The 25,579-nt window shown below is 58.0% G+C and overlaps 1 protein-coding gene across 8 annotated transcripts in view; it reads right to left on the bottom strand.

Moving 5' to 3' along the window:
• Positions 1-25,579, bottom strand: part of TCF3 (transcription factor 3) — a 72,346-nt gene that overhangs the window by 6,519 nt on the left and 40,248 nt on the right. For 2 of the 8 annotated variants that reach the window (XM_084302855.1, XM_084302857.1), the window contains exons 6-19: positions 20,141-20,208; positions 16,874-17,003; positions 15,384-15,433; positions 10,434-10,536; positions 10,054-10,193; positions 9,805-9,931; positions 8,959-9,017; positions 8,214-8,292; positions 7,052-7,125; positions 6,383-6,586; positions 5,440-5,563; positions 4,936-5,101; positions 3,766-4,004; positions 89-233 (exon numbers count right to left, since the gene is read on the bottom strand). In XM_084302855.1, coding sequence (XP_084158981.1) covers positions 91-233; positions 3,766-4,004; positions 4,936-5,101; positions 5,440-5,563; positions 6,383-6,586; positions 7,052-7,125; positions 8,214-8,292; positions 8,959-9,017; positions 9,805-9,931; positions 10,054-10,193; positions 10,434-10,536; positions 15,384-15,433; positions 16,874-17,003; positions 20,141-20,208 — 1,706 coding nt within the window. In that variant the 3' untranslated portion in view covers positions 89-90. Of the gene's footprint in view, positions 1-88; positions 234-766; positions 994-3,765; positions 4,005-4,935; positions 5,102-5,439; positions 5,564-6,382; positions 6,587-7,051; positions 7,126-8,213; positions 8,293-8,958; positions 9,018-9,804; positions 9,932-10,053; positions 10,194-10,433; positions 10,537-15,383; positions 15,434-16,873; positions 17,004-20,140; positions 20,209-25,579 lie in introns of all 8 variants that reach the window. The other 6 variants (XM_084302858.1, XM_084302859.1, XM_084302861.1 and 3 more) reach the window with 6 other exon arrangements.

Genomic DNA, 25,579 nt, shown 5'->3' with positions numbered 1-25,579 from the left:
GGCTGCAGCCCAACAAGGGGTGCTGAGCTGCTGAAGAGGAGCAGCACACGTCTGGACCTGGCTGGGATCACGGGGCAGGGAATAATACCTTTACATGTGTCCGACAGGGTTGTGACCATCTCCTAGACCAGGATGTGAAGCTGAAAGCGTCATCTGGGGATCTCCTACCACTCCGGACACTTTCTCCTCTTCCCGACGTTTCAAGCAGGCTGCTTTAGGGTTCAGATTGCGCTCTATGCCAAAAACAGCAAGGGAGGAAAGGAAGCAACCTCAGTCTGGGCAACAGCATCGTGCACAGCAGCAGCATCCGAAAGCGAGAGGACAGGGTCCCGGGACAGACGCACGGGACATGCGAGGAAACGAGCTCGGTGAGAGCTGCTCTCTGCCTGCTGCTCCCAGCAGTGGCTGCAGTAACGTGGCCGGACCCTGCTAGAGCAAAACCCCGTGCCCGGCCGAGCCACCGTGCCAACCGAAACGTGTGCTTGCTTTCAGAAACCCCCACGTGCCCCAGCCAGCTAACGGAGCCGAAGACTGAGTTTTCCAAAGCTGCTTAATGGGATCCAGGTGCCAAATTCCCATTAAGCACGACAGGAAAAGGGACAGAGAGGCTCCAAATCCACCCCGGGGCCGTGGCTTTGGAGAGCTCAGCCGGCGGCGCGGCGCACCCGAGGCAGACACAGAAGGAAGCAGGAGCCGCAGAGCCACACGCACACGCAGAGCTGTGGGGGGAGAGGCCCCGAAATGCACCTGCCAGCTGTTACCATACCTCGTACTTGCTGCTCCAGGCCCAGAATGACCTGCACCGCTTGCTGTAGGATGATCAGTTTGGTCTGTGCTTTGTCCGTTTTTAAGTGCATCTGACACATGCGTCCCAGTTCCTTAAAGGCCTCGTTAATGTCCCGCACGCGCACCCTCTCCCTGGCGTTATTGGCCATTCTCCTCTCCCGGTCCCTCAGATCTTTGTCCTCCAGTGACAAGGCCTCGTCTGTACTGCTGGGTTCATAGCACCACAGGGGTTAGTCAGGGGGGTGGTACCAGGAGGGGGGCTAGACGTTGCCGTGCTGGTAGTGCTTCTGGTGTCCGCTGCCAACGGCCCAAGCGGCCTCCCTCTGGGTGCCAATTCGCCCCGGGTGCGTTCTGGGGCGGCCCAGGCCACTCGGGCCATCGGCCACCCCTGCGAGCCGCGGGAAGGTGCTGCCAGCGCGGGGCTGGGGGGCTGCGGATGCAGCAGCAGCACCGACAGCTTCCCCCCCCTGCAAAATTTCACCATTCTGCTTGTTTTCCAAAGTTTGGGAGGCGTGGGGGGTGTCCCAGCCAAAAACGTTGGGTTTATCCCCCAAGCCAAAGACTTGTTGGCAGAAACCAAATTCTTCTTTGCAGTTTCCTTCAGAAACCAGAGCTGCAGTCCTCCCAGTGAAGGCATTTGTGCCCCAGCAGTGCAGGGCAGCGGGGCCCAGCACCCTCTTATGGGTGGGGGCAGCACTGGGGTGGGAGCCGAGTGCCCCCGGCTGCTGCTGGAAGTCAGTGTCAGATGCAGACACTGAACCAAGGTCTTTCCACGGGGCCAAAATCCAGCCCCAAAATCAGCCTGGAAGGGGTGAATTTTCTTTTCAAGGCAGGTTTGGGAGCTCAGGAGAGCTTCCACCACTGGTGGCATCCTGGGGGTGCCCCAAACAGGCCGGTGGGTGGGGAAGGCAGCACCGTGCTGGCAGCATCTTCAACCTTGGCCTCGCCCGCAGCCCGTCCCCTCCGAGCCCCCAATTTGCTGTACAGACGACCTTCTCCCCCAGAGCAAAAATTCTTGCAGGAAAGACACCTTCCTCGGGTGAGACCTCACACCAGGGCAGACCATGGCCTTCGGCTCCAGAGGAGCCACGTGGGGACAAGCCCCCACCTAAGGTGGGTGGCAGAGGCAGAGCCTTCCTGGGTCTGCTCGGGGGTCTGGAGAGCCCCCAGGCTGCGCCTGACCACGTGGAGGGGAAGTGAGGGCTCCCCGGATGAGCTCTTGCCTGCATGGGGCTGGGGGCTGTCGCTGTCCCTGCCACTGTCCCTGCCTCTCTTCAGCGCCTGGGGATGCTGCAGCTGGGGAGTGGAGCCTGGCAGTGACAGGGCTCATTCCTCCCAGCTAACGCTGGTGGCTGTGGCTCCTGGCAGTGCTGCAGCTCCTCAGTGCCTTGCACGCCGCAGCCGAGCGGGATGGAGCCCTGTCCCCGCCACCAGCAAGCGCTGCTGGTTTGTGGGGCCATGCGGTGTCCTCAGGGCTGTAAGGATGTGCGGCTCCTCAGCCAATTTGTGGCACCTGCCTGCCTGGCTCCTGTAACACCTCCCTGATCTCCTTCCCCTTCCTGCCCGGTTAGCCGCTGATCACGGCACAAAGACCCCAGCAGCCCTGGCTGGGCACACGGGGGCCCCATGGCCCCACTGCAGCCCCACAGGAGGGGATGTGGGGTCGGCTTCTCTCCTGCAGAGCAGCCTGGAGACCAAAACCGCTGGAGAAGTGAGACCCTAGCTGCCTGCTCTAAAGTCTGCCGACAGCAGCACACGGGGCTTGACTTGCTTCCCCAGCTGCGTCCAAGAAGGGTTTAAAAAGGGACAAGCGTGGGAGACCAAAGTGACCACGGTGCCAACTCTGTCTAACCCGGCCCCACGCCACCCCTCGGCTCCTGTCTCCATCCGCAAGCAGCAAGTACAAGGTAGAGAGTGGGACCACCGAGAGGTCACGGCTGGGGACTGTCTGTAGGAGATCGGAAAGAACAGAACCAAAAAAAAAAAAACTCGAAATAAAAAAAAAATAAAAAGGAAGGGGAAATTAAAAAAGAGACAGGAAAAAATATACGTTATGAAAGGCAAAAAATTACAAACTGAAGAGAGGCACAAAGGACTCCAACATCAATGCAACAGCAGAGGCCAGCAGAGAGGAGCACAGCCAGGCACAAACCACGGATTCGTGTTACAACAGCCTCTGCAGAGAGAAAGGGGGTTAACCTGCCCGGCTCTGGGAGGCAGGAGCATGCACTGCGGGTTGCGGGAACAAAGCAGCAAAGTCTCCGGAGCGGGAAGCTGAGCCCTGCGAGCCCTGCGCCTCCCCTCCGGGCGCACACGCGTGGGGAAGGAGCGAGCCTGCCCCGGCGAGGGGGAGAGCCCGCACATGGCCACTGCTGGCTCCGGGCCCTGCTATGGACACGCAGAGCTCCCGGCTCGTGAGGGACAGCGGTTCTGAGAGGCGGCGAGGGCTGCCCGGTCCTGGGCTCAGCCGTGCCAACCCCTCGCACGGTGCCTGTGCTCCCCAGCGCTGTGCCGGGGAGGAAGGAGGCACCTCCCGAGCAGCCATGGGGAGGGACGGGCACTGGGCTTGGAGCTGCCCTTGGAGAGGTTTCAGGTCCTCTCAAAGATTTGCTGTTTGTTTGTTTGGGTGTTTTTTTTTTTGCTGGCCAAGCAGCTGAGCAAAGCGGCTGGCTGCAGGAAAGCGGGGACAGCCGCCGGGGCTGGCGGGCGCAGGTTCCCCCTCGGGGACCAGCATGCAGCACACGCGATGGCAGGGGGGAACAAAAGAGAGAACAGCAGGGTTGCAAAAAAAAATAAAAAAAAAAAAGGACAAAAAAAAGAAAAAAAAAAAAAAAGGACATCAACAGCCTTGGGAATCCAAGGCCACAGGGCAGAGAGAGAGTGCAAGGCACCACAGCACATGTCACAGGAGACAGACAGACAGACAGCCCCGTGCCGATCAGATACGTAAAATATCACCACTCCGGGACCCTCACTGACCTCTAACTTGTTGCTCCAGGTTCAGTATGACTGATACGGCCTGGTGTAGGATTAGCAGTTTGGTCTGCGGTTTTTCGCTGTTTAGGTGGAGTTGGCACATGCGTCCGAGCTCTTTAAAGGCCTCGTTGATGTCACGGACCCGCAGGCGCTCACGGGCATTATTGGCGACCCTCCTTTCTCTCTCTCTCTCGGCTTTTTGCTCTGGGGGAAGAAGATCGTCCTCCTCATCCTCATCTTGACTAATGGTTTAAAATAAGAACGAGACAGGGACATTCCTCGCGTGCACTCTCAGCACTGGTCAACTCACAGAAAAGAAACACACATCGGGCACCGAGACGCTGCACCCCGCGTGCCCCCGCTGGGACACGGGGACATGCGGTGACTTCGGAGAGAAGCAATTAAGACTCTTCTTCTTCCATCCCCTCCCCCCTGCATTTTTTTTTTTTGAATACAAAGCAAATAAAGAAACCACAACAATGCGATTAAGGCCTGAGTTTGTCGCTGGGAGGTTGTGCGGTGGCCCGGAGAAGGCATTCAGGGCTGACACTGGCGTCGCCAGCTACAATTTCGGGGACGGGCAGCACCTGCCTCTGGGGCAGGAGGCGGCTGCTGCCTGGCAGGAGCGGGGCCGGCACTGCCCCTCTGGGCAGCATCGCCCTGCCGAGGTCCCCAAGCCGATGGCGAGGCTGTGGACAAGCCAGCACACTGGAAGGACTCCACCTGATCCGCTGCCACGTGTCTGGCTGGATGCAACAGGGGTTGAGGAGCCCCGAGGCAGACAGCAGAGCCAAACTGAAGCAGGGAGGAGGCTGAAAACTCCCCCAGCCTCCGGCCAGGGATGCTGAGCGCCCCTTCCTGCCTGAGCACAGCCGCGATGCCCCCAGCGAGCACCCAGGTGGGCGCAGCTTGCGCGGACAAGGCACAAAGCCTCCGGCCATGGGGATGGGGGCAGCAGGGCAGGGAGGCCAGGAGCCTTCCCCAGCAGGGCACGGCCCATGCCACACATCTGTGAGGACGGGCAGGGCTCCCGTGGTGGGCAGGGGCTGGTGGGTCCACACCACAGGACGACCCCCGGCCTCACCGAGCTGAGCCCAGCGCCTGGGGGTCACCGTGGCCGTGCCCCAGCCCGAATGCCTTCAGACGGGTAACAGAGTAAGTGAAGGGAGAGACCTGTTCAAAGAGCACCTTGTTCTGTTCCGGGAGGGTTTCAGCTCCTTCTTCTCCTCTTCTGAGTTATCCGCCACCGATGTGTTCTCCTCGTCCTCCTTCTCCTCCCGCTTTATTTCGCTGGTTCCCGAGGAGACGCTGCTTCGCCCCAGCCCCCCTGACAAGCCTGCTGAGGAAGCAGAGGGGGTTGGAGTGAGCTGGGGGGGGTCCACAGCCAGCAAAGCTGGAGGGTCACCGGCTCTGCCCCACAGCTGCACCCCATCCCCTTTACCCGCCATCCCACCCCTTCCAGGGTCAGAGCCCAGCCCTCCCCCAGCAGCGCAGGGCCCAGGGGCTCCTTGCACCCACAGCCGAAGGGACAGGAACACGCAGCACAAACCAGAAGCCACGTCAAGGACCTCTGGAAAAGGGTCAGCACTGGAACCACCAGGGAGCACCAGCCTCGTGAGAGCCCCCACCCCGAGCTGCCATGGGACTGCAGCGTGCGCGTGTGCGGGGCTGCCTTACCGCTGTACGTGTCCTGCGGCCTGCTGAGGTCGGGGAGCGAGCTGGGCTGTGACGGAAGTGTGACATGGTTGTGGAGCATGCTGGGGGTGCTGGACAGCCCGTCTTCGGGGTGACCTCCTCCCACCTACAGCAGAACGAGCAGAGCAAGCCTTGAGGGGTGGAAGTGTCACGGCCAGCGGATGCGGGTCACCCCGAGCAGAGCCACGTGCCCTCCATGCACGCTCCCACAGAGCGCTGGCATGCAGGAGAGAAGAGCCAACCTGCACCGGCTCCCCTCCAGGGACTGTGGTGAGGACACTGCAGAAAGCAGCTCTGTGCCCCACGGGAAAGCCTCTTTCTGCTGGGCTGCACAGCTCGCATGCTGCAGACACCCTGCATGGTTGCACACATCCCGTCTCCACCAAGCACCAATATTTCTGCAAGCCCCCCAAGGCCCCCAGAACAGCGGACATCCCAGCAGCACGGATGTCACCCTGAAGGGCTCGGGCGCAAGGGACAATGGTTGGGCAGCCATCCTGAGCCTGAACTCCCCAAGGCCGCACTGCGTTGGCAGGACAGAGCCAGCCCTGCTGCAAGTGCTCATTTCTGCAGCTGGCACTGTTTTGTGGCATGGGACACACAGGTTGTCCATGGCTTAGCTCGGGTGCAAAGCACATCTGGTTCTCCAGAGACTGGAAATGCATTAATGTTCACTTTAGCAGGGAACCAGACCTGCCACAAACATGCTGCTGCGGACAAGGGTGGACCCTGGGGAACCAGCACAAGACCCCGTGGGTGCTCAGAGCACCTGGGATCACCGGTGGCAGTTCAAAGCTGCCACCCAAGCAGGACAAATCGAGCTGCTCTCACACCAAAAGCAATGCCCCTCTGACTGTCGGGGGACGTTAGGCCATAGCTTCCCGATACAGCCCTGCCAGACACCACCGTGTGCTCCCCCACTCACCAGACTCGGGTGCCTGCTCCCCAGGGACATGACCGAGGCGGGGAAGGCCTGGCCCAGGCTGCCCACAGCGGCGCTGTGAGCTGGTGCTGAGCCCAGGAGCCCGTGCATGTCCCCGTGGCTGCTCGGCATGGCGGCTGTCTGGCCCACGGCGTGATTCCTCAGCACGTGGATGGCTTCGTCCAACCTGTCTTCCATTTTGTTTTGCTTCAGGGAGCGGGTGGAGAAATAAACCTGCGTTAATGCCCGCAAAGCCAGCAGCCCCTTGCAGCCCTCTTGCTAAGGCTGCAACCACACCTCCGCTGCTGCGAGGCGGACGTGGGGAGAAACAACACCCTGACCCCGGCACTGCCACCCCCAAGGACACGAGGTGTCACACCAGCAAGTCTGCTCCGACAAGGGGGGCAGAAACCAGCATGAATCTGTAAGGCTGAGCCAGCCCCGCAGTGATGTGGGTGGGCTGTAACGGGCTGAGGGTGCTGGGCTATGTCAGCAAGGCTGGGGGCTCGGGGAATCAGGTGCCCAAATCTGCTCAGCTGCACCCAACCGTGTACCAACCACCCTCCTTCGGGTCCCAGACGTCTGGGGGAGGCGTTTACCCAGCCCACTCCCACCAGCTGCCTGGTGGAACGGAGAAGAAAAGGAGAAAGGAGAACTTTGGGCAACACTTACTAAGGTGTGGAGGCTCCCTTCGTAGCTGGGAGATAAGGCACCCTGTCCGCTCGCTCGCGACCACTGGGATGTGCCTGCAAACAAACGGGGACAGTTTGGGACCGGGCACAGCAGCCGCTAGGTGGGGCTGGAAGCTGGGCCAGCGCAGGGCCACCAGAGTGCTGCGCAGGCAACCATGGCGTGCCCTGCGATGCACAGGGCCACCACGGCGCTGGTCACACCACGCACAGGGGCTGGCACATATAGGTCCAGCCACGCCACGTGCAGGCACAGGTTTTGCCCCTGCTCCCCATCACCACTCCCGAGGAGCTTTGGCTCTGGGCAGGGCAGCCTCATCTCACAGAGATGCTGCCAAGGGTTGTGGTCCGGTCCCACAGCCACCCGGGGGACTTTCTGTATGGCCCCTGCTGCTCTGCCTTGTCAGGAGCCTGAGCTCAGGTCTTTGGAGCTTGAGAGGTTTTAAAATCCGTATTATCTCAGGGAAGAGGCAGGCAGTGTGCCCACGCTGCTGGGCCAGGGACCAGGGCTGTGCTGCTCTCAGCACCCCTCCCAGAGCCTCCACGGCTGCTCCCATCTCGGTGGAGCAGCAGGCCGGGGGGGTCACGTCGCTCTGCACCCAGACAGCCGGGACGTGGACCTTCAGCAGGTGCTGACAACGCTTTTTACTAGTTGGCTGCGTCCCAGTTCAAACTGGGCTCCTCCCATGGGAGACAAAACCAGGGAAAAACTGCCCAGGCCCCACTGAGACAGGATGCTCGGGGACGGAGCTCTCTGAATGGTGTGAGGAGTTTTGAGGAGGGGGCAGAGATGCTTCAGGCTCGCTCCTACAGCAGAGCCACCTACTAAAATACCTCTGCAGGGGCAAACCCAGGGGCACATGGGGCCATCGCCCTGCGTGCCACGCTCCCAGAGCTGTGCCATGGGACAGGAGCTGTGCTGTGCACTGCTCCACTCGGAACAGAGGGGGACATGCACCTTCCAGCTTCCCTTTCCTCCCTCTTCACTCTCCTGCTTTCAAAAATAAGGGGGAATTTGGTCAGATTGCCAAAAGCATAGGGTCTGTAATGAGGGTTTGGAGCTGATCTGGGAAGCACACTGCTTTACACCCCCCGACAGCAAACCCCACGCACCCCTTTACAAGAAGAGCAACGCTTTCACCTACCTGCAAGGCCCTGAGGGGAGCCGACCGGTGTAGAGGGGTTTGATGAGAAGTTATTGCTAGAGTGATCTGGGGAATAAATCTAGAGCAAGAGAAGCAGGGCACAGTCAGCAGCGCTCACCCCGTGCTCGCTCTCCCCTTCCCAAGCACCGCCGCAGCGAGGACCAGCACGTCCCTCCCATCCCAGCACCAGCCCCGGAGCTACCCCCAGCACCCCGGGAGCCTTTGCCCTGCAGGTCTCCCTTTAACACTGGGGTCTCCCTTTGTCCCCCCACTGCCGCTGACCTCCCTTCTTGGAGTCCCGCTGTGGAAGGAAGCAAGAGACCCCAGAAATTACCATGGGGTGCAGCACCTTTTGCAAAAGCAAAGGTCCCTGTGCTGAACGGGACAGGGGCAACCTCAAGCTCTGAGAGCCCAGCAGCAAAGGACGCTGCTCCCCAGGGGAACCAGTGCCCTCCAGTTTGAAGCAGCACACATGGACAGGGCACCAGGACCATCAGGTCCTACCACAGGGACAGCGTGGGGCACACGGCTGTGCAGTGCAGTGTCAGCTTGTGGGCACGGGTGTGCCCGTGGGGCTGTTGTAACGCCCAGTGCCTCAGTTTCCCCATCTGCTAAGGGGCAGCTGTGTTCCTGGGGTGCACAGGCTCGCCCAAACTTCTTGTGTCTATCTTCCCCACTGCCAAGAGGGGAAAGGGGGAGGCCTATAGGGGCAGGGAATGGGTCAGGGATCTGCCGCAGCTCTTACTGAAGCTAGTGCCTTCCCAAGCGCGTCTCCTGAGCTCCCGGCCGTGGTTCCTCTGTTACCTGTCAGGAGAGGACAAAGACATCACTGCAGGGCGCCAGAAACCCGCTGTGACGAGGCACCTCATACCAGACCTCCTCTTCACCTGCTCTCAGATTGAAATCCCTCATTCTTACTGCTTTTCTTGAAAAATAAATGGAGGCACAGCTCAGAGCGGCCCGGACGAGGGCGTGTGTGCCCCAGTGGCTTCCCTGGGGCCATAGAAACATCTCGACGAGACGAGGCTGAAGGCATCGTGCCCTGACAGCAGCCAAGCATTCCCACCACAAGACCCACTTTAGCGGGGCACTTTAGGCCTCTACAATCCCCAGCTTGTTCAAGGAAGGGGAAAGAAGGGTTTCCCTAGGAATCAAGGTCAAGGACCTCACTTGCCAGGGAACACGAGTTCTTTTCAGTAACAGGCTTTGTGACAGGTTCAGCAGAGCCAGAGACTGAAGCACTCAGGGCTTTAACTTGAATGCAGCACTCTGGATTTAGACGAACGGCTTCACACGAAGCTCCTGCGCCCTCCTGCAACTTGGTGCCAACCCCCCCACAGCTCACATAAGCCATGGCATCCCCACGGGGTGATTTCACAGACCCTGGTCTCCTCCTAGACTCACTCAGTGGGGTGCCAGCCCCTGCTGCCTCGGGAGGCCAAAACCCCACACCTGACCCCTGTTAGAGCCAGCCCAGGCATCCCGCAGGGGTGACCTGCACGTTGCGTGGCACACGAGGGACAAAGAGCACACAGGTGTCACAGCCCATCACTGCGTGTTGGCTCCGCGGGGTGCCCGGGGCCCTACGTACCCATCATGGTGTCTGTCCCGCTGATCGGGGGCGTGTGGCTGGAGACGCCGTACGGGGTGGAGGCCGAGGAAAAGCCCGACACGGAGGGGAGCCCGCCGTTGACCTCTCCTGAATGCAGCTGGTAGTTCTGGCGAGAGGGAGAGAGGGGTGAGGGAGAGAGGGGTGAGGGAGGGCCCCGAAAGGCTGCAGCCGCCGGAGCTCTGCCCGCAGGGCTGTGCCGCGGCTCCCGGGGGCTGGCGGGGACATTACCATGCGTTCGTGCTGATGTAAACTGTTGAAGCCGGCGGGCTGCGGGAGCGGGGAGGAGGAGCTGCCCAGCATGGCCCCGTAACTTGACTGGCTCATGGCACCGGGTGAACTCCACAGGTCTGGCGAGTTATGGAGCCCGTCTGCAAGGGAAGGCAGAGGTGAGCGGGGCAGAGATGCCGGCACGTGTCCTGCAGCCTGCGCTGGGGGCTGCTTCTGTCCCCTTCACCCATTGCCCACGCTGAGCATTGCCCTGTTTTGGCACACGGAGCTGTTTTGGGGCTGCATCTTGTGCTCCAGCCCCAACCACACGCTGTGCAATTCCTCCATCAGCTGCAATGTGCTGGGCAGCCCCTGTGGCACCGGGGTGGTTAACAACTCACCTGCCATATAAAAGGCTCCGGGATACACAGTGCTGGGAGGTTTCGAGGGGGTATATCCAGCTGGATCCCTGCTGTAGTCATCACCTGAGTTGGATGGATACACCTGCAAGGAGGGAAGAGGGGGTGAGGAACAGTGCTCGGCCACCCGCCGGCCCCGCTTGCTCCCTGGGGGTCACCCCCCAGCACGGCTTCGCTTCCCCTCATCCCAGCAGGCAACAAAAGAGGCAAAATTTGGCAAAAGAGGTGGGGGTCAAAGTAACGGGGATGGTACCAAACAGCCTAGGAGTGGCGTGGGGTCGAGCCGACCAGCCTGCACCTTCCCGTAACAGCACCCAGGAGGCCGGCACCAGCACAAGTTTCGACTCGCTGCTCTAGTTCCCTTTTCTGTGGTTATAACTTTTTATGGGTAACCACAAACATGATCATTTCTGCGCCCTAACCCGCACCCAAGGGCATGGGCCGGGCCGGGAGGAGATGGCGTGGGGTGCTGGGGACGGGGACCAGCGAGCCCTCAGGACCGGCTCATCCCCATGCTGTGTTCACCTGTGAACCTGTGGGCTGCAAGGTGCCACAGCTTTATTTATTTTAACAATCCTTCTTCATTCCAGCAGCAGGACAGCCCCCAAAACCCCAGCCTGTGCGCGTCCCAGGGCTGTAGGGACACACGCAGCCTCCCAGACCCCACAGGGGGAGTGCCTGGCCCCAGCCCCGCTCCTTGCACTTGTGCCCGGGGTCAGGCTGCAAACCACCAAAAACGGGGAGACCACAAAGCTGTGACCTGAGCAGTCCCTCGTGCGGAATGGCACACGGGAAAGGACAGCTCTTGGAGGGTTTTTGGCCAGATTTTTGCAGTTCCGCTCAGGTATGCAGTACTTGACAGTACATTAAGAAAAAAAGGATTTTTTTTTTCCCTAAATTAACCAACCGCATCCTAGAAAGCCCTCGCAGAAAACCATCATGCGCTTTGAGCAAAACCATACATTTTTAAAGCAGGAATTCAACACGCAAAGAAACCGAAATGCCACTCGAAATTACGTGAGAACCTTTGTTTCGGCCTATTTTCATCACCCCTTGATTCATTCTGAAACTGCTATTTGATTTTTTTTTTAATACCCACGAAAGCAGAGGCGGGTGCAGGGGCTGGCTGGGCACGCTCAGCCAGCTCTGCCTGGAAGATGCAGCTCTCTTTGGAAAGGAAACCGGCCTCAAGTTTCTATTTCCCCACACCCAGCCAGCCCCTCTGACCCCTTCCCCTCACCCAGCAAGGGGGGGGCAAAATTGTTCTCTATTTCTGCAATTGCCCAAAACACTGAGAATTTCTTCTTTTTAGGGGGAGTAATGGATTAAAAAAAATCTCTGAAATGCACCAGTGATTATATTTAAATGCATTGCTTCTTTTTCCCCTTGGGCCCCAGGTTCCTGCTTCTTGGACCAACTTCCCTTGAGCCCCGCGGGCAGCGCTTGCCCTGCACACAGTTCTCATCTGTGCCCTGTGAGTGGGCAGCTCCGTCCAAGGCCAGCAGCCCCCCGTGGTCCCCTGCCTGCTCCCCTTTGGGTGCTGACCTCAATGGGGAGGCTTTGCCCTAAACCAGAGCTGAAAAAACCTCCCCAGGGCTGGCGTGGGGCTTCCCCAGTGGGCGGTTGGACCCCATGGGGCACCAGGGAGCTAAAAGCAACTTGTGGGCATCAGCACCACTGGGGAGCCAGTGGAAAACGAAAATAAAGAGAGGGAAAGGGTAAAATCTGACAGACAGAAACCGTCCTCCATCCCTCGCTCAACAAATGAAGATTTGGGGGGGGCTTTGCCTTTGTGCTGCATCGAGCATGGCTTTGGAGGAGCCCCACGCGTGGGCAGCGCGTGCGCACGGCGGCTGGGGAGAGCGGGGGAATGGAGGAGGCTGCGAAGAATGAGAATCCAGTAAATTGACTTTTCCTATAATTTGATTAAATAGCGGGAGCTGGGACAGGGAATCGAATGAAGCACGTCTAATAGCCCTGCGCCATCTGCCAGGGGCTGGCACCTGGCCAGCGCGCGAGGCAGCTGTGCGGCAGCGGAGCAGGGGGGCCGTGGTGAGCCTCAGCATCCATTTAATAAATCCAGAGCGAAAATAAGAAGAATAAAATAGCGGGGAAGAAGGGAACAGGGTTGCAAAGCAAGGGGGTTTCGCCTCGCTGCGAACCTGCCCTGCTCCGACGTCCCTGATCCTCTGCCTCCCATCTGATCCCAAGGGTCCCATTTCCCCACCCTAGCCCCACGGGTGCACCCAGCCCCCCCAGATCTTTAATTTCACTTTTGGGCCCAAGGAGAGGCTTTGAAAAAGCCGTCTGAGCTGTTCCCCAGAGCAGCAGAGAGGGTGCGAGGCGCATCCCAGCCCCGCTGCGCGCGGGGGAGCCGGCCGAGCCGCGGCCGCCGGCCAAGCGCCGCAGGAAGCGGTAAATCAGCGCCAGGTCCCCGCTCCCCCCCGCGGCCCCAGCCCTCGCCGGCAGCTCCGGCGTCGGCCTCGGGGACCTCCAGGTGAGGTCATTTCCTCTGGTTAAAACTGCCAGCGCGGCGAGAGCTGGCGAGGGAGCTGCGTGAAAAGCCCCAGCGCTGGGAGTCGCAGGGATTTTTTTTTTTATTGTTATTATTTTTTTCCCCCTTCCCTGTTTTTCTTGCTTAAATGCATAAACTGGGGTGGGACTCCAGGCAGACTAAAACCAAACAGAGCAGTGACCAGACTGTGAATTCTCAGGCTGAAGCAGCTCCCAGCCACCATGCTCACTGCAGCAACAAAACCCTGCAGGAACCAACTCGCAAAAAATCCCCCCCCAAGCCTCCTCCAGCAAGGCCAGCTGAGGGGCAGGGGCCTCATCCAGCCCCCGGTGCTGAGTCTGGGGATGCCTGCATGTGGGAGAGTGCAGGTAGGAGCCCTGACCCTGCCATCCAGCTCCGTAACAGCTCCGCGTTGGACAGATGCAGCGGTGGAGACCCAGAGGCTCTCCGTGCCCTCCGAGGCACACAAGATGCGGTGCCATGTGAGCCCAGCACCCGATGACCTATTTCGCAAGAACTGACCCCAAACGGGGTCAGTTCCCATGAGCCAGGGGGCACCATGGGCCTGTCTGCAGCCAGCAGCTGCCCCTCGCTTCCCTCTTTAACCATCTCACACCGCTGGTGCCCTCGGCACCATCGCTCCCACCTCAGCCACCAACTATTTCAGCCGCTGACCGCTCCCAGTTTCCAAAGCAGCTACAGAATTACAGATTAAAGCACTTTATTTTAATAAGAGGCTTATTAACCTATTTATTTTGCACGGGGTCCAGCGATAACACAGAGCGGGCTCCTTCACAGGCAAGCCAGACACGAAAGAGCCTTTGATCTGCTGCCTTTGAGGCAGGCAAGGGCCTTTTGCCTTCCTCACCACGTAGGTGTGGATTTCTTTCTCCTGGCATGGAAGTTCAAAAACAAAACAAAAAGCCAGAGGTCACGGCAGAAGGGCAGCCTTCGCCGGGGAAAGGGGCTCGGTGGGGACGAGCCCGAAGGAGGTGGGCTTTTTTTTTGGTGGGGGGGGCGAAGGTCGGGTGAAGGCACGGCCCCGGCCCACGCAGCCAGGCCCGGGCTCCGCAGGCGAGGGCCCGCCGGGTCGGGAGGCAGCGCTTCCTGGGGTGGGAGAGCAGGGTGCAGGCGTCGGCGCTGACACACGCACGGGGCCGAGCTTCAGCAAACACCAACAGCTCCTCCGGGAGGGCCGGGGCCCTCCTCCGGGCACCGCCAGCGCGACAGGCGGAGGGCCCCGCCGCCTTTGATATCCGAGGCCAATAAACGGCCATTTGTCGGGAGCAATGTTTTCCCCACATGTCAGCTGCGGTTTAGAAGCTCTGAATTTCACACAAGCACGACGCAGCGACACAAATTCTGCTTTGAGCAGGTTTTCTGTTAAAACACAGACTCTCACAGCAAGCCGGTGCTGCTGGCTGGAGCTGGGCTTCTACTGGCTGCCCTCTGCCGCCTCCGCTCTGAGAGGCGATGCCAGCAAGCCCTCAGCGCCCTTCCCTTCCTCCATCCTCCCCAAACTGGCAGCCAGGGGCTCGTTTCCAGAGGCAGAACCCATGGCAGAGGTTTCAGACCATGCCTTACATTAGCAGCGACAGCACAAAAGCTCCTCATGGCTGGACACCCATGGGCGTCCCCTCGCTCCATGCTGTGCCAGCACCAGCTATGGGTAGGGGTACGATGTGCTCCGGCAAGAGCCACGTCTGCAGCCACCCCAAACCCCAGCTCCAGCCCCCCCACAGGACGCAGCCCGCCTGAGCCCCTGCGAGCATGCAAACGCTCCGGCGAGGAATGTGGCCTCGGCCGCTGCACGGCCAGACAGCTCCCATATTCCTGCAAGAACCCTCCAGCCCGCCCCAATTAGCTTTCCTGCAGATCCCATTACTTCTAGCCACAAAGACATTGTTCAGTTTATTCCCTTCTAACAGCCGCAGGAGCATGGCTAACATATTCCTACAGGCTGCTCGGCTTTCTTATAAAACAGCGCAGGCAGCGCACACACCTGGAGCAGCCCCAGCTGCCTGCCTGTGTTACAACTGGTTTGGTTTCCCTTCTGGAGTGAAACCTGATCGCCCCGAATATTGCATTTCACTGGGGCACTCGCGACATAACGTCAGGCTGAGGAGAGCAGCGAGGGCAGGGGGCTGGGCACAGACGCTGCAGGCTGCTCCGCTTGGGGAGCACCACCACCCCTTTGCCTTGATAGCACCCCAGCCCCGCTGCGATTCCCCATTTTCCTCCTATGAAGGAAGGCAGGGGCAGTGAAACCCTTCCTCGTCCTGCTAAACGCCAGCCCCCCCCCCAGGAATGAGGATGCTTTGCTGGCCAGGTGGCTGGAACCACGGGGACGGCAGCGCTGGCTGCAGAGGGAGCAGGGGATGGGAGACCCGCAGGGATCTTTGGGTTATTGGACTCACCGAGGAGGGGAGTCCAGGAGGCACCTTCCGAACCTTTTTGGGCTGTCCATCTGTGTGAAAGAGAAGAAGAGAGGATCAAACTTTTGAAGGGGGTTAGCAGGAGGGAAAACAAGCTCCTGCTAAGCCAGGGACAGAAAATGCAGCCGCAGATAGAGGTCAGACCTCAGATGTCCCAGAGCCAAAGGGTCAGTAGTGAGAGCAACTGAGGATGAGCCTCTCCTCCTGTCCCTGACTCCTCGTCCCATCTGCACCCTCAGGGTGGGTTTCACCTGCAAACCGAGCCCACAGGACAGCTGCAATAAGGGATGCTCAGCAGGCACAGAAAGGCTGCGCTTGCTCCTTGGATGAGACAGAGCCCATAAATAATCCCTCGCTAGCTTTTTTGGACACAGTTTAAGTTGGTTTATGAAGAGAGGATGTAGAAAGAAAACAAATGCAGCAGTGGGTTTGTATTTTCATTTGCTCCTTAGAAGATAAATATTTCGTAAAGCTTCCCTGCTGCAGGACGGCAGCCCTGGTGTTCATCTGGGCCGGTCCCTCCCAGGTCCAGCCCCAAACAGCTGGCAGGGTGGGAGACAAATTTTTTTGGGGAGACAGTGAGGAAACATCCTGAGGAATGGCTCAAGAGGAAGCACTGGTTAAAAGTTTGTGGAGCCAAGGACTCTGCTGGGTAGAGCTCAGGAGGAGAAATTCATCACACAGAATGAAACGGTGCAAGAAGTCATTTCCCAGGCTGACAACATAAAGCAGCACCATTTTCAAGTGGCAATATCAAAGTGAATGCCTTTTTCTGAAAAGTACTGGAAAAAATACATGTTACACTAGGTCACTTCTGGTTTCGTTTGCTGGGGAAAGCCCAAAATAGCAACAAAGAGACTTTTGGTGAGGGTGAGGGGTGGAACCATGACAAGAAACACAAGTTCTGGTGAACTGGGCCTCATCTTCACTCGAAAATTAAATTCACACCCAACCTTAACCTCCACTGGGAGCAAAATGCCCAATTTCTAGGTGGATCCAGACGTGGGCAGCTGGGCAGGGAGAGCTCTTGGAGCCAACCCCACCGCTGTGGGGTGCACAACTCCCCGACCTCGTGCCACTGCAGCTCGCTTGCAGCAGGACCAGGGCTCTGCCGAGGGCCATCAGCCACAAAAACACCTCGAAGGCAGCCCAAGGTCTTCCAGGAACGACTACTGATGTGCAATGTGGCTGGAGGTGTTTTTACAAGAACCTCAAGCCATTTGCATCTTTCACCCAATCTGACATTTGCTGGAAAGAAGGAAATTCCACAGGACTGAGAGTCCAAATTCCCAGGTGGTTTTTGTATATATACTTTATAAAAAAAAAATAAATAAATAAAAAAAAAAAAAGCAAATGCCAGATTTGCACCTACGTGAACACATGGCAGCCTCAGCACTTTGATTTCTGAAGGCAGACCTCAGGCTCAACACAGACCGAAGCAGTGGCACCCATGGGTGCCAGAAGCGACTTACCTATGTTGCTCTCAGCACCTCTCCTGCGAGGATTGTTGGGGTAAGAAAAATACTGAGACCCCCCTTTCACCCCGGTGGGGGAAAGCGTGCTCGGACTCGCGATTCCCATTTCGCTGGGCAGGAAACCAGTCTGCAAACAAGGAGACAGAGAAGCCCTTCCATGTGATTACGCTGGAAAACCACCGCGCTCCCTCGGATAGAACAGAGCTGCCTTGAGCCACCCTTGCACAAATTCAGCCAAGAGAAAAAAAAACAACAAGCCAAAGGGCCAGAAGGAAATAATGTAAATACAGGGGTGGGGAGGAATACGTGTGCAGCAAGAAAAGGGTTTTTCAAGCTGTGTTTTCTCACTAGACCCCAGCGAGGAACCTCTCTACAAGCCAGGGGTGCACTCCAGCAGGTGCCGTAGCAGGGAGCATCGCAGTCCCACGCTCACCGTGCTACCTCATTGCCCACCGGGGCAGGATGACACCCCGCCGATGGTTTTAGCATCACAATCTGCTATGATGGCCAAGAGGAGGCGACCGTCAGGCTGACGGGCTCTGTGTCTCCCTCGCCATCCTGCTGGCAAACCCCAGCAGGTGGGAAGCATCTGCCTGAGGCCACGAGCTCTGCCCATGTGGCACCCACGAGGGGCCCGTGGGTGGTGGTGTTCTGCTGGGGACCCGGCTGTGAGGTCTCATGCTGCTCGATGTGGTTTCACTGGCTTATTCTGCTGAGTAATGCACCCCATTTACTTTGGGGTAAGAGCTTTCTCCCTTTTCTCTCTCCCCATTTTCAGGAACAGCTGGGAGCTGGGGGGACACACCAGGACATGAACAAAGATACAGCGCTCATCCACCAACCAAACCATGCTTTAGAGCCCCGTTCCTGGAAGAGCCCCTGTGCTGTCTCAACTCTCAGCCATGCCTGAACATCGCCCTAAACACACGCTTTATCTCGGTTGCAAGACATGGGAGAGGTTACGCTGTCTGTGGCCCATCTGACCGCACATCTCCAAGTCCCTCCCTGCCTGTAAAACCAAGCTCACGATCCCAGTTCCTCTCCACTCCATGGTGGCATGCAGCCAGACCCATCGCAAGCAAGGCAATGGAGCTGCAATGCCTTTTCTCTTGGTGGTTTTCTCTTGTGTTTTTATCAAAGAAAGGTCAAATCTCTCTTTCGAAAAAGAGGAAACTCCTCCCTTGTGTTTATCCGAGCTGACCTTGGGGGGAGCCCGACCCCAGGGGAGCAGCACGGCTGTCGGCACTGCCCCTTGCACCTCGGGAGAAAATTACGTGTATTTACGTCGAATTTAACAGGGCTGGCAAAGGGCCTTTGAGTCCCAAGTTTAGTTTCAAGCCATCTTCAGAGGACAAGTTGAAATGAAGGAAGACTTCGAGCTTTTGAGAAACCGGAAAGAAAAATGGACTGCTGTAAAGCTCAGCCTCCTCAAAAAAGGGGTCGGGGAGGGAAGGAGTATTCATGTATTCACAGCTGGTAGAATTCCTGCAATCTGTTCCACCGGTCATATTACCTTTGCGCTGAAAACGTTATGCGCCATGGAGCAGCGTGGCCAAAAAAAGCAAGGGGCTGGAGGAGGTGCTGGTGGCCGGTCACTGCTGCCCTGCTCCATCCGCAGGTACCTCCAGGAGAGCCACTGAGGTTTTAAGGCAACTTCCCAGAGAAAAGGGTATTTTCTTCCCCTTCCTCACCCTGGTAACGCTTCTGGAGGCAGCTAAGGGTTAAGTGAGTGGGGAGCTGCAAATCTGCCTCAGTGGGGGTGTTTTGGGAAGGAATGATGGCATTTTGGGGAGGGCATTTTGGGGAGGGCATTTTGGGGAGGACCGTGCTCCCAGGCGTCTGCCATCGGACAATTTTCCGGCACTTCTCCAGCAAACCAGGTTCGAACCCCTCACCACAAGCAAAGCCAGAAGCAACAACTGTTCTGGGGGCCACGGCGAGCAGGCAGACGGCCCCACTCGCTGCCCGCGACAAGAGGGGTTTTGTCTCCCCTCCACATCAAACGGGCTCCGTCTCGCCCGCCGCCACCCGATCCGGCCCCGCGCGCCCGCGCCAGGGCCTCTCCCAGCCCGCGGCACCATTTGCCCACCCCACGTCTGTTACCTTATATCTCCCCCTCCTCCACGAAACCCCAGCAAAACCATAACATTAAAAAGCACGGCTTGGCATCTGTCCCGTTTTTATTTTAGCAGCTTCAGTGGTAAATTAAATCCACTCTGGCACAGACAGCCAGCACAGCTGTTTCAGCAAAGGAAACATCCTCAGTTCAGAGAAGAGGAAATTATGACAAATTTGTGTAAAATTAAAACACGTAATATGTGTGTGTGTGTACATCTATAAAATAAAAAGCTGCCCAGCCAAAAGCTGTTCCAAGAACTGGATGAAATGGTGGGACGGCTTCCTGGGGCAGCGCTCAAGCACCGGTGCAGGGCTCCAGGGGCTCTTGCAGCAGCACATCGAAGTGGAGGTGCTCACTTCTTCCCAAAAAACTATTTCTGGCTGCCCGTGGCAGCGGGTGAGATTATCTCAGTGCTGGTTGACTGCACTCCCCGGCTCTGATTTACACCCGCGGGATTCCCCACAGGAAGCCAATTTCCCCCCACTGCACAGCCCTGGTCCTGCCCCTGGGCTTCCCACGGGGCAGCTCAGCGGGGCACGGCTGCTGCTGCGAGGGGCAGCTCTCCCGAGCCCCGTCCCTCCCCGACCAAGGAGATGAGCATCCACAGCACCAGTAGGAACCCAGCCACCACCTGATGCCCCCCAGGCAAGGCAGAGACCATCCTGCAGACTCCCTCTGGCGCATGGGGTGGTGTTAGCCAGCGAGGGCTTTTGCTTTCTTTTTATTTCAAGCACGGGCTTCTCGCAGCCCGAGCTGCTTCCAGCACGCCCGGGAGCTGTGGTGTGGTGTGATGGAGGTGTCGGAGCTGGAGCTGCCCCACAGGAGATGCCGGGGGCAGAAGGGGAGCAGGGAGAGGAGGGCGAGCAGCACCAGCGGTGCTCAGCCCCCAGGCAGGCAGCCGGAGGGGGTGGCACCTCCATCACGCTGCTGGCTCTGACAGCACACGTACGAACTGCAGAACTGCACACCTACGAACCGCAGGCACCCAACAGCCCCTCCTGAGCAGAGCAGAGGCTTTTCAGGACCCTGTGCCCAGAGGCGAGATGCAAGCTGCCAGGGCGCTTCGCATTCCCCTTCCCTGGGCTCTCACGCCTCGCACTGCAGCCGCAGATCGAAGCAAAAATCCCGACGTGTTTTATCATTACCTGGTTTAGTCCTGGCATCCCTGTGTCTCTTCCAAACGTGGAGTAGGAGGCTCTTTCGCTGCCCTTCCCTACAGGGGAAGAAAAAACACAAGAAATGTTTGGTGTCCAAGGGAAGCGGGGGTTCTGCACAAGTGCCCTCCCGCCGAGGCGCGAAGCCCATTCCTGTAGGAGCTTCCTGCACCCGTCTGCAGGGGCACCCGCAGCAGGTAGCAGCTTGCTGCTGGCACAGGAGCTCTTCCAAGTTCACGAGCGGCAGGGCTCGCTCGGTCCCTAAACAGCGAAACCCCAAACCGGCTGCGATGCAGGGAAGTGCTTGTGGCCATGGAAACTGGCAGTTTCAGACCAGAGCAAAAAAAAAAAAAAAAAGAAAAAAAGAAAAAACACAACAAAAACCCAACCCTCCAGACATATTAAAAAAAGCCATCTGAATTTGGCAGAGACAGGGGCAGAGCAAACCCGAAGCCAGGCGTGACTGACCAGACTGCGCACACTTCCCGTACAATAGGAAACCCTATCTCAGCAGAACTGAGCTCCTGCTCCTCACGGATTATCTCCTTCCCCTTTCTTGGTGGATATTCAACTTTCCCAAAAAGCACGCGGCTCTACAGAGCAGGCATTGAACAGGAAAGCGTCCCCTTCCTCCTCCAAGCCCCTGGGTTCAGTCCCTGTGATCAGGAGCAGCCCCGCTGCCAGCCAGGCCCACGCACCCCAGCACCCCGAGCACCCCGCGGCGGCTCCTGCCAGCGCTCAACCTCACCCTGCCCACGCGCTGCTCAGAATAGTGCTTTCGAGGGGAAAAAAAAGAAAAAAAAAAAAAGAAAAAAAGAAACCCAAGAGGCACAGTGAAACGTTTCCATTCTGAAACGTCCCTGCAGCCCCTTCCCTCGCAGCCACCTCCCCGGAGCACGCCGTGGCCCCGGCAGGCAGCACCCAAGGGTGCCAGGGCAGTGCCGCAGCCCCGGGGAGGGTGGGATGGGGGCGAGGAGGGACCCCTGGCTGGGAGAAAGGCAATGGGTTTACACTGCTCCCTGACAGCCAGCTTGGGGGTTTTCCCCCACGTGAAGCAAAACAAGATGTTTTTGTAGTGGGGAGCAGCCACTTTTTCACTTTAAAAAAATATATAGAAAACTGGACTTAAAATACTTAAAATACAGAAGGAGTTTTCCCTGCTGTTCATTACAGCCTATTAACGGTGCTGGGGAACAGGGCGAGGGACAGGAGATGACCTCCAGAAATGCTTTGGCCAGGGGCAGGACGTCCCTGTCCCGGTGCAGGGCAATGTGTAGGGACGCAGCCGGGTGGTGATGGGCTCCAGGAGCCCCCTACGAAACCCCTTCCCCAATTGGGGTGATTGCATCCTGCCCCTGGGCTGGCTTAGTAAGCAAAAATGTCAGGGGGAGGATTTTGCCAATCTGCTTACCCTAAAGCCTGCTGAGATGCAGGGTAACGCACTGGGGCTGCAGTGGGCAGGCAGCTACACGTGCTGTGAAGAGGTTTTGGGGGAACGGCTGAAAGATGGGGGGGGGAGAAAACTTCCCCAAACCAGCCCCATGAAACAGGCAGAGAGGTGGGACGGGAGAGGAGGCTGCTTGGTTTTGCAACCCCTGGCACTGACTTAGTTCGGGGCCTTGAACTCAACCCCGAATTTCTGAGCGGGTCCCTCCTCTGCGGCAGCCGAACCCGAGAGCCCCAGGAGGGACTGGGTGGCTCTGGCCCCGCTGTTCGGCATCGCTCCTCCCCGTGCTGGCATCCCGATGGCCAGGCCCCGCCGCTGTTTCGTTTCAGAGGCTTAAATGTTAAGTAAACTAAGGTCAAAATGTCAGAGGACAGATCTCTTAAATGACCTAATTTTTAAAAGCGCTTAGCGGCTATATTTGCCGCAGCGCCGGCGGCGTTACACAAATAACTCCACAAGTTGTGTCATCAGGGAGACGGCGATCACTCCTAAACCAGAGGAAAACCAGGGTAATTCCACAACGGTTTAGCTGTTAAGCAACCACGAGCCCTCTCTTCTGCAAACACGTTGCAGCTTCCACGCGCCGTGAGCCAGGGGCACAGCACCTCGTCCACCCTGATGGTCGCCAACGCCGCGCTGAAAGGCACTCGAACAGAAATACGACTGCAGCCCAGCGTAAAGTCTGCCCAATCTTTCCCAAAAACCTGCTACTTTCATCTGACGTGATTCATGGCAGGAACAAAGCACGCCTGGTCCCAGCGACCCGCGGCACCTTTGATCAGCAGCGCTCTGCGGGACGGGAGCAACCCCAGAGCGGGCAGGGAGCGCGGCCCCGGTGCCTGCATGCGCTCTGTTCCGTAAGGACATAGAAAAAGGAAAAAAGCAGCAAAAATCTCAGCAGCGGAACTTTTAAATTCAGTTGCCTAGGAAAACAAGGCAGGAGGAGGAAGGCTGGAAGAATGGCAAACTTTTCTGGATCGTAACAAATACTGAGCTTATTTTAAAAAGAGCAGACAAAGCTGAAGCTGGCAGAAGGAGGTGATGTTTCTGGTGCTGGGGAGATGCCCGGCAGCACACGCAGCAAACCAGGCTGCTCCAAGACTAGGCACAGCCCCAAAAACAGGGCTAAACCCCAGCAGTGCAGCATGGACCACAATGGAAGCAGCTCTCGGTAGAGCAAATGCCAGGAATCTCCCCAAACACCACCTCCAAATGACTGAAATCCAACAGGGTGAAGAGGTGGGCAGACATCAAGCGAACTCTGGAAAAAAATCAGGATACCAAGAATAAAAGCCTTTGAGTGAGGAATTGGATTCCAAGGGAATCCCGTCCTCTGGATTTGCCCCTGCAGCTTTTAGCACGCAAAGGAGAAGCACTGCGGAGAGCACCTTAAAAACAAGGTGCACCCAGAAACTGGCTGGGAGCATTTCGTATTTACGGCGTTCACTGGTTCGCTTCGCTGCGAGCCCTGCCATCCATCCCCCTTTGCCAAGCCCTTCCCTAGCCTTCAACCCTGCTCAACAAGTGCTTTCCCAATCCCTCCCCTCTCCCCGGCGTGTCCTCTCTTGCAGGATCCCACAGCGCCGGCGCTCAGCCGAAGCCCTCCCCAGGGCAGCACCCAGGACTCCTAACTCAGTTCTCCCCTCCCTAACTCAGATTTGCTCCCGGAGCGAGGCAAAACACCAGGATAAAAACTCCTCTTTCTCAAGGCGAGCCGCGAGCTCCGCGAGGAGCAGGGTCTGGCCTCGCTGCCCCGCATCCCGCAGCCCTTTTTGCCCCCGGGGCTGAGCGCAGGCATCTCCCCTCCAACACAAGCCGGGCAGTGCTTTCAAGCAAACCTGTGGTTTTGCCGTTTCTCTCCCCGAGACAAGCCCCGCTGGCAGATGCGCAGAAGAAAAGGCGATCCACGTCGCCTACAGGTTCTGCCAGCGCCTGCCGGGAGGACGCAGGTGCCTCGCCGCCGCGCGGCCCCTTCCAGCCCGCGGGGAGTTCACACGGGCGCCCTCGCATCACCCCGGCCCCGGCTCCCACCCACAGCGCGCCTCTCCCAGCCCCGCTAATTCCATCAGAATTACGTCCTGGGGAGAAAGGGGAGGAAAAACACAGCCAGCCATTAAAAGGGAAGGGGGAAATAGGTTTGAAAAAAAAAAAAAAAAAACAGAAAAAAAAACAGGAGCGGCAACAAACCCCCGTCCGCAGGCAGATTAAAACCATTGTCCAGGAAGAACACAATCCACAACAGCTCACAATGCACACAAGATTAGAAACACTCCTCTGAAAAGAAGCTAATTACTAGAAATAATTACTAGAAAGAAATCTGTTATGGCTTATCAGTTTCCCTGCTGTTTAAGCAATCCCCCCCCCCATCTCCCCCTGCTGAAGATGAATGGTAAAAGAGTGACTGATTTGGAAGATTGGTGAATTAAAACAAAAAATGCTCCTCGCTCTCTGTGACAAGCCTGTTCGTCACCGTGCCACGTCCCGGCATCCCCCCCCGGGCAGACAGGGATGGCCCCCATAAACCTCGTGCCACCCAGGGCCACGGGGGTCCCTGTCCCACTGCGCACCCCCAGTGCTTGGACCTCGCCAGGACATCATCACCCAGCCTTGGGGAGTGGCACCAAGGGAGCACGGGTTGGGAACTTGTTGGAGGATGGAGCATGTGGGTGTTGTTACTGCTCCCTGCTCATCGCGGTCACTGTCCCCTACCTGTCACCAGGGCAGGTTCTTGTTCACGGCACTAACAGCAGCTCTGTTCCAGGGCTTTTTATAAACTTAGCTCATCCAGTCCACTGCAACGCAGGCCAGGTTCCCACCCGGCCAGTCTTGCAGACATTCCCTCTCGCTTTTTTCCCAGTGTTTTGCTGATTAGAAGCTGTGCCAGAGGGGACCCAGTGCTTTGGAAAGCACCTGACTGGAGACTGCCCTCGCACCAACCCCTTCCCAATGTGCATGAGCAGGGGCCCGGGCAGCCCTTGGAGCCCCGAGAGCTCCTGGGTCCTGCTAGGGGAGCAGCCCCCCAGTCTGTGCTCAGCGCCTCCCAGGGCCCAGCTCCCACCGTGCCAGGTGCCGTGCGCTCACCCGAAGACCACCGGTGAGCCCCAAACGTCACATTTGGTGTCCCAGCTGAACGGAAAGGAAAGCAGCACTTCTCCTTTCAAAGGCTGCTCTGCGAACTCAAAACCAGTCCTGGGGGAGGCGTGCGCTGCACGGGGCATCTCTGCCATCTGCAGAGCCTCCCTGCGAGCCCAGTGTAGCCGGGTGCCTGCAGCCAGCAGCACCCGTGCCTCCTGCCCCCAGGATCCATCACCCGCTGCGGAGAACCACACGCACTCCGTCCTTCTGGGACCAAACCTCTCCAGCACTTTGCGCCAGAGCTTTGTGTCCTCCCCACCCCATGGGGGCTGCTGAAGCGTTTTTCTCCCCACGGCTGCTCAGCCATGCTGCACGTGGAGGGGAGCCCTGGGCCAAAAGGCCGTGGTTTCCAACAAGGACAATGTTCCTCCTGAAATGTTTCTTCCAGCGGTTTCTGCTCCTCCCTGAAGAAATAGAGGTTGAGTGGGAAATGGATACAAACTCTTATTTTGGAGAAGGGTTTACGTGAGCGCATTTCATGCACCTTTTGCCCATCCGGTACCACCTGGTGTGTCTGTCCATGCTAATCTGCCCCTTCCACCGCCTTACGCTTTAAAATTCATCAGTCCCACTTGACTGCCCCGTTGGCATCACTCTTCCCAGCTTGTGCCCCCCGGGGGGAACCTTTTGGGAAACCAGGGAGTGACACAGTGAAGTGACATCTCCAAAGCTCACACTTCCCTCCCACTTCGCTACTGCTATCATATGCAAAAAGATTTTTTTTCCTGCTCTCCTTTCTCTCATCTTCCATTTATGATTTCGCCACTTGAAAAGTTTTCAGTTTGGCAAAGAGGAAGAGAAAACTCCACCTGTGGTCTTCCTCCAGCCTGTCATTCTCAGCACAAGAG

This window comes from Netta rufina (assembly GCF_964035555.1).
Source record: "Netta rufina genome assembly, chromosome: 28".
Taxonomy (NCBI): Eukaryota; Metazoa; Chordata; class Aves; order Anseriformes; family Anatidae; genus Netta; species Netta rufina.
This window is presented reverse-complemented; position numbering and strand designations above follow the sequence as displayed.